This window comes from Aethalodelphis obliquidens, unplaced genomic scaffold (assembly GCF_003676395.1).
Source record: "Aethalodelphis obliquidens isolate GAN/ISIS:26980383/991018 unplaced genomic scaffold, ASM367639v1 scaffold124, whole genome shotgun sequence".
NCBI classification, from domain to species: domain Eukaryota; kingdom Metazoa; phylum Chordata; class Mammalia; order Artiodactyla; family Delphinidae; genus Aethalodelphis; species Aethalodelphis obliquidens.
The window spans coordinates 1,468,772-1,482,126 of record NW_020838068.1 but is presented as its reverse complement, the minus strand read 5'-3'; the positions used below and the strand labels follow the sequence as shown (position 1 = coordinate 1,482,126).

Here is a 13,355-nt window from a genome sequence, read left to right as displayed (position 1 = left end):
ATCAGTAAATTTCCAAAGCTAGGATTTTCTTTTTGGAGCTGTTAAGTTTTTGTTTGTTCTTTTTTGTTTTTTGGCAGTTGATCACCCATATGCTGTCCTTCATGGTTGTCTTTTCTTCTTGGACATTTTGGGTGCAGGTTCGAGGGGTTGGGTCCGACTATAATTGTCTGTCCCACGACAGTGATGCATCAGTGGGTGAAGGAATTTCACACGTGGTGGCCTCCGTTCCGAGTGGCAGTTCTGCACGAAACTGGGTCCTTTACCCACAAAAAGGTAACATTACAGTACTTCAGAATCTTTTTGCTTGGTTTAAAGCCCTCTGTTTTACATAATTGTTTTTGCTTTGATCCATTTATTTATGAAGTGTATGTTCCTGTGTTTCTTTCTTGCATTTAAACTTATTGTTATTGATTTAATTTAGAGCTCCGTATTTTTAAAATAATTATGAATGGAGGCTTTGTCATTCTAACAGTCCATGGTGGTGACATGTTCTTGTCCCGTGAAACACAAGCCTGATACCCTGAGTGGGACCAGAAATCAGGGGGCTTGTGCAGCAGTTAACTGGCTGGATTTGGGGGCATTAGAGACTTTAAACAGTTTTAGGAAAGTAGGTACAAAATGTAATAAAATGACTCTTAATTGATAAATGAATTTGTTAACATGCTTTTAAAATGTATTTTAAATGAACAAAAGAACAGCCTGCCATTTTGTAATTTGTACTGTTGCCTTTTAGTTAAGTTGTTTTTTGTTCTCTGAATCGTTGATTACCATTCAGGTCTAATCACTGTTCTTTGAAAGTTGCATTTTCTCACTTACTTGTAGTTTTACCCACACATTATCAAAAAGGTTTATCATCTCTTCTCCTCTGGGTAGCATAGATAGGGTGTATTATGCTTTTTTAATCCTCATGTCTGTCTACCATCTAGACTGTAAGCTCTGCAGTGTGGAGACTGTGTCTTCATCGTTATCGTATCCCAGGGGCCCTATAGACAATAGATAATAATTACATATTTTCACTGTGGGTTTGCAGGTTTACTCTGTAGACAAGAAGTGGCAGTCTGCTATGAGTTCTTTCTGTCCTGAATTTCACAGCTCTTGAGTGAGGTCTCTGTGCCCCCATGAAAGCAGTGCGAGCTGAGAGAGCTGTTGAATGCTTGCCTCGCTCAGTTAAATACGTGCGAGCCACTAAACTCCAGTGTCTTTGTAATTCTGCCAGTACCCCCTTTCCTCCAAATTCCCATTTTGTTCATGGTCATGAGTAAGCAGAACTTTTGATAAAAGTGAATCAGGAGTATATAATTTGGTAGCTCAACTTTGGTGAGGTGGAATCTTGCTTTTACTAGCTGTTGTTAAAAACAGCATACTTGCCCTGAATTTTAAATGATAAATAGAAAACAAATGAGTTGAAATAATTAATGAAGTGGGATAAACACCACAATCAAAACAAAAAACAAAAGTGATTTTTTTTTTCAGCAGCATGAAAATAGCAGCTTAGATTGTTTTTCTAGTCAAACTAAATTGTTAACTATCCTGTCCTCATTCTTGTAAAACATTTTTGACTCCTTTTTTCACTTCCATTGTCTGTTGACATTTCTTAATATTTTGTATTGCAAAGTCTTGTACTAGGATTCATTAGTTGATGAATGTCTTTAAAAGGCAAATTTTTCGCATGTTCCTCCTTATCCTTTTATTTCTTTTGTGCTTTTTCTTTTACACCTTTACCATATCATGGCTCACTTGAGTCTCTTCTGTTATTATAGCCTGAAGAGCAACCTTCATGTAAATGAAATACATTGACTCATGAATGAAAATAGAATTGACATTGGTCAGTGTCTCTGTTGGTGAGATTTGCTTCCTTAACTTGCTTAGAGAGCAAACAATTATTTCACTTTTGTTTACAGTGATTTGCACCTTCTGAGGTGTCTGGTTATGCACAGACACATGCATATATATGATTGTTCATAATTTTTTTAGTACTTAATGGTTTACCAAGAGCTTTAACTTGAAGTTTCTTAACTTTTGAGGAAAAGCAGTAGACTTGTGTTTTTACTCTGACCCTTAACTCTTTGGACAGTTCCTTTTTCATTATAAAGTATCTCAGATCTCTAAAGATGTAAGCTGTTATGCAAAAGATTGAAAAGATGTTCTTTCGCATCTTTCAAACCGTACTCTCTACTTAAAAACACAATCAGTTTATTATTAATATTTAATATCAGTTTATTATTTGTGATGACGACATATTGAAAATGTGTTAATTCCTCTGCACAGGCCTTGTTATAACACTTCCAAGATCAGAACTCTGGCTTCTGGATTAGAAGACTGAGTGGCATTTGATCCCTTTGCTCCTTCCTTTTGTATTTGTGTGTACAGATCTTTGTTGCCACTCCGTGCACACCTGTTGGCTTAAAGGTGTGTGTTAGATTGCAATAGAGTTTACATTTCTTAATCACATTTCAAATATTCTGTCAGTGCTGCTGTGTCCTTTAAGCCAGCATCTAATGTCTAACTTCCTTTCCATCCTTATAGGCTGAAATTTCTTTTTTCCATGGGGGAACTTTCTGTGCGCACCAGCTGTCGTGTCTAAATGTATTGATAATAGCAGCACTCTGGTGTAGGGTTATTCAGTGCTGGAGAAAATAGGGAAGAGAAGAGAATTTCTCTTTGGAAAACTTAAAAAAGTAATAATGCCAGAATTATTCTGCTTATCATTCAAATAGATTATTTTTATTTTTCTAATGATTTGTTGTAGCTGGTAAGATGTAAAACTTTGAAATTTTGGAAGTTTTTCATTTAGAGAAGAGCTATCAAATGATCAAACAGCTTCTAAATGGAGATCATCTATCATTTTTCTTCCCTAAATTGCCTTTTAGCTTCCCACCTCTCTCACCAGGTGATCCTATATTATCTTTGTTAATATTTTCTTTGGTTGACAGCATAATTTTGAATTATCAAATGCACACCCAGCAACCTTGCAAAAAAATATGTGGCTAATATTTTCAACCAGATGATCAAATCAGATAAAGACATTTTCAGGCTCTGAATCTCCTTTAATGGTCAGTTGAAATCTCATTTACTAGGAATCTAAGATTATCCTTTTCTCATGTTTTATGATCCTTTTTTCTAATGGAGAGAAACTTGATATGTAAGTTGATTAATATTTATTTGTTGAATAACTATAAACATAACATTGCAGGTATTTGATGCTATTAGGACTCCAAAAAATGGATATGATGTTTTTAACTGATCTTGAAAAGATAACCATTTTCTTGGGGAAAGAAAATATATGAAAAGATAATAAAAGAAGGCAGTTTTGTAATTCTTATCCCATAACTCACAGCAGGGGGTGGCAACTTTAGCACTGTGTTGTAAAGTTTAATTATTAAGGACCCTTTTTTCAATTTGTTGGAAGATGTGTAATGAGAAATTTCTTGCTTATATTCTGAAACAGTTGTCACTTTGTAGCTCTCCCATCTTTCCCTGCCTTGTAGGATATAGTAATTCTGTGGAATAGTTTTGATAATTCAAAGAGATCATTTTGATCCATTCATGGTATTTAGAGGCATAGGATTAGGAAATGTGACAATGGCATAAAGGCATAGATTTTATAATTACCAAACCAGGGTTGGAATCTTGGATCTGCCATCTTATAGCTTTGTGACCTGGTGCAAGTCACTTAGCTTTTCTGAGCCTAGTTTGATCTCCTGAAAATGGGTTATTTTTGGTAATTTTTTGAGGATTTGTTGGATTAATATGTATGCACGATAAACTTAGTATGGTCCCCAGCATACAGTGTCTACTCAGGTAATTCCTACAATTAGAAACGAAGAATGTGGTAGACATCTTCATCTCAGTACTTGAGAAAAGATGCTCTGACATTTCTGAGGGATTCAATATAAATACATTCGAGATAGAAGGTTCAGACCTGCTTTATCAAAAATATTCATAGTCATTCACGTCTAGACCTTTCTTCTTCGTGTCTAGATTCATTGGCCCCCAAATGATACAGTGTTAAAATTCTTTTTGGGAAATGCAAGGTATGACTAAAGAACAGACCGCAGGAAAACATGGCCATCTGATGCAACTACCATCACATGTTTTTTAAAAAGGCCCGTTTTCTGAAACACTAAAATAAAAAGACTTGGCTTTTTAAAAAGCTGGAAGGGAGACAAGTAAAAACATAACAGATAAAAGTAGAAAAGGGCCACATGGTCCCTCAAGCATCCTGAATATTTCAGACCCGCTCCAGGTACACAAATTACAACACAATGTGATGTAGTTCCCATTAACTTTCGAGACGGTGTATACACCTGAAACAAGAAATGATAGATGCTATGCTTGGTCTTTGAGGGATATTGTAAAATTATGTTGCTGGAGCCCTTTTTTCTTCATTGTCAGCACAAATCCTCGTTTATTAAAGATTTAGCTTGAAGGAAATTTTAATTAATTACAGGTGCAGTAAATCCTGCCTGGGAAGCTGCCGTGCTGTGTTTACCGTGAATGGCCTTCATGTGCCTGTGCTCCACTCCGCTCTCCCTGCTGCCTGACAGTGTGATTTATGGCTGTTGTTTTCTACCAGTCCACTGTTTGCCCTCTAGGAGGGATTGGTCTCCTGAGCCTCCGTAATAACAGCAGCACTTTCACAGACATCTTTTAATGACAACAGCACTGCATTCAGTAAGTCAGGCTAATTGCAGATGTACCCTATTAATTGCAAAAACTAGGAGAGGTTACATATTTTACAAGCTTTTAATTTGAAACCGCCCGAGATGATTTGTCTTAAGTGTTTGGATAGAGACGTCCATAATATTCAACAATTCACCATTGTTGAAACTCCGGTCTAGGCAGTTACGGAATTCTGAGATTGAATCAGGTAAAAACAAATAGTCTTAGATGTGTTTTTACCCAGTGGCTGTTAAGTGGAGGTTATGTTTTCAATGTGGACATTAAAAAATTTTCTTACTCTTTTTATAAAAGCATCTTTGATTCTTACCATCATACATCTTTTCGAATATGGTAGAAATTTTGTATTTCTATAGTTAACGTTACAGAATTTTCCAAATAAACTTCAATTCTTAGACATGTCGAAGAAGCTAAACATCACTCTGGTGGTATGTATTTGAGAGGCATGGCATCTCGTTTGTTTAACTGTGGTAAAGTGATGTCCGAAATCCAGTTCAGGGTGGCGTTCCTTGGAGGGTAGTGGAGTGACTGTGGTGAGTCACTGCGTCTAGCAGTTAGGAGTTCCAGGGTCATGAGCAAGTAGGTCCACATGGGCAGGGTTTGGCTGTGATCCAGCGGACAGTTTATAAATGTGAGTGGTAATTTCACTTCTGCTGTATTTCAGGCCCCAAACAGTTGTCGTTGTTTTACTCTCCCATTTCTCTCTGGGCACATAGCTCTGTGCCTGGAGTAGCACAGGGCACGGGGCCTTCCTGTGTGTCGGTTTGCTGTCGTTCCACGCCCTACCTGCTTCAGGGCTTCTGGCAGCCACTGCTGTCCCAGGAGGAGGAAGAGATGGGGATAGAGTTGGGATAGCTGCCTGCCTAGAATCTCAGTGGAAAATTCAGATGTGGAGGAGCTATTGAAATCAGCTCTGGCTTCTAAAAGTCTCAGGACTGGTGGGATGCGTTCGAGGTGGAACCGTGCATCTCCGGACAGCCTGCTTTTCTTCACTGGACACTAGCCACCGTGGCAGAGCCGGTGGCAGTGGAGTAGCAGTGTAGTCAGGGAGAAGTGGGTAAGGCGAGGCATGGGAGAGTCTATACGTGTGTTTGTAAGGCTGTGAGCCTTGAGGTATTTAGTGCTGCATTCATCATAGGTTTAAAAAAAAAAAAAAAGTCAGGAAATGATTAAATCAGGTGTGGCCCTCGATGTAGTATTGCATAGGCGCGGAAAATCATGAATAGGAAGATGGCAAAACAGTAGTCATATTAATAACACAGCTCTCAACTGTTGAGCCTTTACTAGTACCAGGTGTTATAGCTCTTAACTCTGAAGTTTTGAGTGTATTATGACATGAGAAAAGTTTCTCTTTTCCTCTTTCAGAATTTTCTTGGCCATTGTTAACACCCTTTTATAGTCTATTGAATTAAAAAATATTTTAACCCTTGTTTATTAAGATAATGTTTTTTAAGATGTTGAATTTTATAAAATTTGTATGACTATGATTACATGAATTATTGTATTAGTTTTCCTAATATTTAGCTATTCTTCTATTTGTGTTGTGCCTTGTTAGCTTAATGTAGTGCTAGGTTTTATTTATAAAGTAATGAATCTCTAGTTGGGGAGTACACACACTGTGTGAGTATGTTGCTTCTGTCAGTTTTGAAAACAGGGTTTTGCTAGCCTTCTATCTTTTTCTGTATTTTGGAACCGTTTAAATAACAGGATTGATTCCTACTTCACTCGTAAAACCCTTTGGGTCTAGTAGACTTCTGGTGGGAAAAGCATAACATCCTTTTCAAGTCCTTCAGTATTGGTCTGATGGGTTTGTCTCATTTTTTGGGGTCCATTTTGGGTAATGTTCACATTCTCTGTCAAAGTTCAGATTCTTTGGCATTGGATTGCACGTGGCATTGGCTAACATTTTGTGTTCTCTGCCTCTGGGGTGACTCCTTTAATGTTTTTCATGCTGCCCATCTGAGTCTGTTCTTCGGGCTGACTTTCCAGAGGTCTGTCTGTTTTTTGGTCTTTTCAAAGAGTTACTTAGTTTTTTTCTCTATCAATTCGACCAGGTTTTGTCCTTAAGCTTCCCTGATTTTTGTTTTTCTCTTACTGTCTCACTGTCTTTATTTAGCCAATTGTATTGGCTGCTGGGTTTGATTTCAGCCTCAGTAGGGTGTGGGGAATGAGTATCTTTGTGTGGGTTAAGGCTCTGCTGAGAGCTGTTAAAAGAAGCTCACTGATGGAGAGACTCCGATCCTTTGGATCCTAACTATAAGCTTTCAGTTGCCTTTAGTCTTCCTCTGTCTCTTCTGACTGTCGAACTCTGAGAAGCTGTGGCCGTGTCCCCTGCTGGCTGTGGATGTGCTACTTTGCCAGCATAGCTCTAAGGGCTGTGCCTTGGGTTCTGGTGCAGTGCTCCGGGCAGGCAGGTAAAGGCCTGGCTCTTCTCTCTAGTGTGTTGTCTCCTTAAAATACAAAAGAGGCCCTCCTTTTCCTCTTCACTTCTTGTTGTCTGATACTTGTATTTCTGATCCTGCCCTGTTTTTGTTTGCATTTCCTTGGGATATCTTTAATAGTTCCCATACTCTTAAATCTCAGTACCAGTCTAGTTTGGGTCTCATCTCTTAAACACAGGCCAGGTTTTGGCCGTACTTTCCTAGTGGAAAGGGTCACAGCTGACAGCCCACTGTCATGTGGAGACCCTGACATAAATGTTAGGTCTGAAGCCAGCTGTCTTATTTTCTGTTTATTGTATTTTCTGCTTTTTATATTTTCTTAATTCTTTTTCTGTTTCCTATTAGAAAATTTTCTATTCCTATATCTATTTTTTTCCTGATAGTGGTTTGATAGTTCTACAGTCTATTTCTTTTCTGGTATTTATGCTGAAGTAGCAACTATTAATCAATAACTGGGCTTAAATTTTTTTTTTTTTTTTTTTGCGGTAAGCGGGCCTCTCACTGTTGTGGCCTCTCCCGTTGCAGAGCACAGGCTCCGGACGCGCAGGCTCAGCAGCCATGGCTCACGGGCCTAGCCGCTCCGCGGCATGTGGAATCTTCCCTGACCGAGGCACAAACCCGTGTCCCCTGCATCTGCAGGCGGACTTTCAACCACTGTGCCACCAGGGAAGCCCTGGGCTTAAATTTTTTATGAATGTATTTCAATCTGTTTTTCTGTCATGATAAAGACATGAACAGTGTTCATCACCTGTGCTCCATTCTACCATTGATAAGGTGGGATTTTTAGTACACTCTTAATTTCCCCTGTTCTCACTCTAGGTTTGTTAAATTAAACTGGAATTATAATCATGCAAAAATAGATCCCTTTTTATATTTTAGATAATTTCATAACAGTTTCATTAGTATTTAAAACAATGTTTTAGTATTTACTTAATTATTATTTTAATAATTTTAGAATGGTAGGTATATTACATGTAACCTTCCCTTAAAAATATTTTCTTTTATAGTAAAGTAAGAGGCAGTGTTGCCTAATATTCAGTTAATATTAGCTTTGGAGTTGGCTGCTTTTCTATGCTCAGATCCTACCACCATTTTACCAGCTATGTGACCTGATAAGCCACAGTTTTCCCCTCTGTAAATTGGGGGTAAGGACCTCTGTCCTCTCTCAGAGTTGCTGTGAGCACTCAGTCTGTGATGAACATGAGGCGGGGAGCTCTGCCGCCTGCTCTTGTGCAGAGTACGGGGTCCTGAACACCTTTCTTCTCCCACCAGGGAAAGGAGCTGCATTCTTTTAGTGACCGCACCCCTGCACCGGCTGGAGGTAGCATGCTGTTCCTAGGCCATCTCTTTCTGGTTTATTTTCTGTCCTTGCCCAGCTAAAGGTGGAATTTGTTCTTTTTTTCTGTCAAGCGTGACTGCTAATTTGGATCAATGCAGAATTCCAGGGTCTTTGCTTTCCCCCTAGAATTATGGAAAGATTTGCCCTTCGTTTTCTGACGTATTTAGTGTTGCAGAAAAGATATCCAGCACAGATTTCCTTTGCAGGGAATCTTTTTTCACTCTGTTTTGTTCTGACTAGAAGCTACAGCATTTTCTCGTTTTCCCTTGTTTTGGGGATTCAGACATCTAATAGGTGTGTACCCAGGTGTATGGCTGTTTCGGTGTTTTGTTCTATAGACTCTAGTCTCTCCTCAGAAGTTTTTTCTATCATTTTTAAAATCACTTCTTTTATAGCCTTTGTACTCTATCCTTCTTGAATTCATGTTATACATCATCAGAGCTCCTGGATTTGTCTTTCTTGTCTCATTGGCTTTTCTCTCATTTTCTTTCGTTTTAAAAAAAAAAAACCGTTTTCCATCTACTGTGTTATTTTCAGTTTAACAAGGATTGACACAAAGGATGTTTTGGAAAAATAAAAATTGGGTAAGTGTTTACATGTTATACCTTTTTCTGGTCTTCTTATGAGCCCTCCTCCCCCACAGTAGTGGACATACTAGTCAGTGTTTACGACTTACAGATTAATGAAACATAAACTTCCACTGCTGATAATGTATAATTCTGTTGTATATATTATGTTTGTGTACATATTTATAAAGTGTCTTAGATTGTATCATGATTGAAAGGTTGATATTTTTTTAATTTTTAAACATTTTATTATATTTATTTTTCCTTCCAGTTTTATTGAGATATAATTGACATACAGCACTTTAGAAGTAAGAGGTGTACAGCATAATGATTTGAGATACATACACCATGAAATAATTATCACAGTAAGCTTAGCGAACATTCATCCTCTCATATAGATACAAAATTAAAGAAATAGAAAAAAATTTCCTGTGATGAAAACTCTAGAATTTACTCTCAACTTTCATACCTAACATACAGGAGTGTTAATTATATTTGTCACGTTGTATATTACATCCCTAGTACTTAGCTTATAACTGGAAGTTTGTACCTTTTGATTGCCTTCATCCAGTTCCTCCTCCCCCCCATCTTCCACCTCTGGTAACCGCAACTATGATCTCTTTTTCTATGAGTTTGTGTTTGAAGTATAATTAACCTATAACACTATGTTAATTCCTGTTACACAACATAGTAATTCAATATTTCTATAGGTTTCAAAATGATCTTCATGATAAGTCTAATTATTATGTTACCATACAAAGATGTTGCATAGTTATTGACTAGATTGCCCCGCACTGTACATTTCACCCTTGACTCATTTATTTTGCAACTGGAAGTTTGCACCGCTTAATCTCCCTCACCTATTTCTTCCCTGCCCATCCCCTGTTTGTTCCTGGTACCTATGGCTATTTCTTTCTTTTCTTTTTTTTTTTTAACATCTTTATTGGAGTATAACTGCTTTACAATGGTGTGTTAGTTTCTGCTTTATAACAAAGTGAATCAGTTATACATATACCTATGTTCCCATATCTCTTGCGTCTCCCTCCCTCCCACCCTCCCTATCCCACCCCTCTAGGTGGTCACGGAGCACCAAGCTGATCTCCCTGTGCTATGCGGCTGCTTCCCACTAGCTGTCTATTTTACGTTTGGTAGTGTATATAAGTCCATGCCACTCTCTCACTTCGTCCCAGCTTACCCTTCCCCCCCCCCATGTCCTCAAGTCCATGCTCTAGTAGGTCTGTGTCTTTATTCCCATCTTACCCCTAGGTTCTTCATGACCTTTTTTTTTTTTCTTAGATTCCATATATGTGTGTTAGCATACGGTATTTGTTTTTCTCTTTCTGACTTACTTCACTCTGTTTGACAGACTCTATGTCCATCCACCTCACCACAAATAACTCAATTTCGTTTCTTTTTATGGCTGAGTAATATTCCATTTTATATATGTGCCACAGCTTCTTTATCCATTCATCTGTCGATGGACACTTAGATCGCTTCCATGTCTTGGCTATTGTAAATAGTGCTGCAATGAACATTGTGGTACATGACTCTTTTTGAATTATGGTTTTCTCAGGGTATATGCCCAGTAGTGGGATTGCTGGGTTGTATGGTAGTTCTATTTTTAGTTTTTTGAGGAACCTCCATACCGTTCTCCATAGTGGCTGTATCAATTTACATTCCCACCAACAGTGCAGGAGGGTTCCCTTTTCTCCACATGAAAGGTTGATTTTATTTATTTATTTTTTGGCCACGCCACATGGCATGTGGGATTTTTGTTCCCCAACCAGGATTGAACCCATGCTCCTTGCATTGGAAGCGGGGAGTCTTAACCACTGGACCGCCAGAGAAGTCCTTAAAAGGTTGATTTTAAGAGTCATCCTCATTTAACTTCTTATTTAAAACTGTCTTTACCATTTTGTCATCATTTTAGGAGAAACTAATTCGAGATATTGCTCATTGTCATGGGATTTTGATCACTTCTTACTCCTACGTTCGACTGATGCAAGATGATATTAGCAGGCATGACTGGCACTATGTGATCTTGGACGAAGGACACAAAATTCGGAATCCAAATGCTGCCATCACTCTTGCTTGCAAACAGGTGTGACCTTTAATAACAAGGAGGGTTTCCAGGTGGATAATATTTAATTGAGAATAAACTCTGCTTTTAGTAACAGACTTATTTAATCTTTCCTTGTGCTTTTTTTTTTTTTTTTTTTTTTGTCCGGGGTTCTTCTTTTGTTTTTTCTTCCGCTTTTGTGGTGCACAGGCTCCGGACGCGCAGGCTCAGCGGCCATGGCTCACGGGCCCAGCCGCTCCACGGCATGTGGGATCTTCCCGGACCGGGGCACGAACCCATGTCCCCTGCATCGGCAGGCGGACTCTCAACCACTGCGCCACCAGGGAAGCCCTTTCCTTGTGCTTTTGCATAAGGAGTTTGAAATACACATTTTGCCTTAATGCAGAACACTTTTCATTCTTGCACTTAATCATGTTTTCTAAAATTCTAATTGTTCACATTACTTAATGTCTCTTATAGGGATCAGTTGTTAGAATGTAACCAAATCCAACTCTAGTCCATAGTCTTCAGCTTGAACAGAAAGAAAAATTCTTCCCTATATATATATTTTTTTAATCTATGTGTAATTGAAGAATTAAAGTTTCATAAAATGTCTGCGTTTTAGAGGAGACCAAAAGAATATGTAGTTGTGTTAAATAATAAGATTGCATGGGAGTGTTTTGGGGTAGGGTTGGTGATCATCTGCTAAAAGGTGAATTTAACAGAAAAGTCCTTGCTTTCCCCGAACAGTTCCGCACCCCTCATCGCATCATCCTGTCTGGCTCACCGATGCAGAATAACCTCCGTGAGCTGTGGTCACTCTTTGATTTCATCTTCCCGGGAAAGTTGGGCACGTTGCCTGTGTTTATGGAGCAGTTCTCAGTCCCCATCACCATGGGGGGGTATTCAAATGCCTCCCCAGTACAGGTAATGTATCAGGCAGGTGACACTTCTGGTGTTTTAATATTTAAAACGTTCCTACTAAATACTATACTTTGTAGCCAAGTCATTCAGAATGTAAGGGAAATGACCAAGCTTATAAATTGGTATCTGATAAAAAACCACAAAATTATTTTTGCTTGATAGCGCATAACTTTCCAGATGAGTTTTTAAAAAATCATGTAAAATATTCAAGAGCAGTCAGAAATTATAAGAGTGAGTCACTTCTGGACGGCATGTAATAGTGGAAATTGGGTAGTGCATCTTATAAAGTACTTTACAAGCTTAGCAAAGGGGACATGAGGGAAGACTTAAGAAGACGTATACCCTTTAACCTGATCCTGGGAAAACAGGTTGGGAAAAGTGGGACATTCTAGGTTAGAGCAACAGTATAATGCAGACACTCTGCGTGACCATGAGCAGTGAGGAGACATGCTTGACTGGACTGGAGATGCTTTAGGAGGAGTTGCAGGAAAGCTGTGGATGCTGGCAGTGGGGGCCTTGAAGGGAGGCAGGAGCGCTTAGGCAGGGAAGAGCCGCTGAAGGTGTCTGAGCAGGAGGCTGGGAGCAGGCTGTTCTTGGACGGTTACTCAGGCTGCAGGTAGTTGTGGGAGGGAGGCTGGCATTGAGGGACCTGCAGGAATTGTTGGGGGTGAGGGTGATGAGAGCCTGGACCTGGATGTGGGTGATGGTCCTGAGAAAGCAGGTCCAAAGCAAGAGTCCCAAGTGGCGTTTTCTAGGCAGAACAAACAAGATGTGGAGGTTGATAAGATAAAGGAAATTGGTGGGAGAGTGGTGAGCTTGCTGTAGCTAACCCCTGAGGCTTCAGGCCTGGTGACTGGTAGAGTGGGCTTGTCACAGACAGGAACGTTAGGAGGTGAGGCCAACTGGAGGGCGGTTTATGGAATTTGGGGGCAGGCTCTAGCCTCCATGAGAGGCTGGGTCTCTGCACAGCTCTCAGGTGGGGGCTTGTACCAGCCAGGTTATGACTGAGCCAGAAATAAAATACATAACTAGAAAAAGAATTTTAGACGTTTAAGATTAGAGGACTGTCAAAAACCATTTTAATACCTTTCAAATTTTGAGATTGAATGATTTTTGATTTTTAATTAACTTTTACGGGAGCTCTCTTCCTCCACTGAATCCCCATTATCCTTCCTGTATCCTGTTCTTTTTTTTTTAACTCTTTATTTTGGAATAATTTCAAACTTAACAGAAAGTTGCAAGAATTGTAAAAATAGCTCCTAGATTCCCTAATTGTTAGCATTTTGCTAACATTTTGCCATATTTGCTTTATCTTTCCTTCCCTCCCTGTCTCTGTCTCTGTCTCT

The 13,355-nt window shown here is 39.1% G+C and overlaps 1 protein-coding gene across 6 annotated transcripts in view; it reads left to right on the top strand.

The window, feature by feature from the left end:
• ERCC6 (ERCC excision repair 6, chromatin remodeling factor) overlaps nt 1-13,355 on the top strand; it is a 75,790-nt gene that overhangs the window by 43,331 nt on the left and 19,104 nt on the right. For all 6 annotated transcript variants that reach the window (XM_027098549.1, XM_027098550.1, XM_027098546.1 and 3 more), the window contains 3 exons: nt 138-273; nt 10,957-11,127; nt 11,836-12,012. In XM_027098549.1, the coding sequence (XP_026954350.1) occupies nt 138-273; nt 10,957-11,127; nt 11,836-12,012 (484 nt within the window). The remainder of the gene's footprint in view (nt 1-137; nt 274-10,956; nt 11,128-11,835; nt 12,013-13,355) is intronic.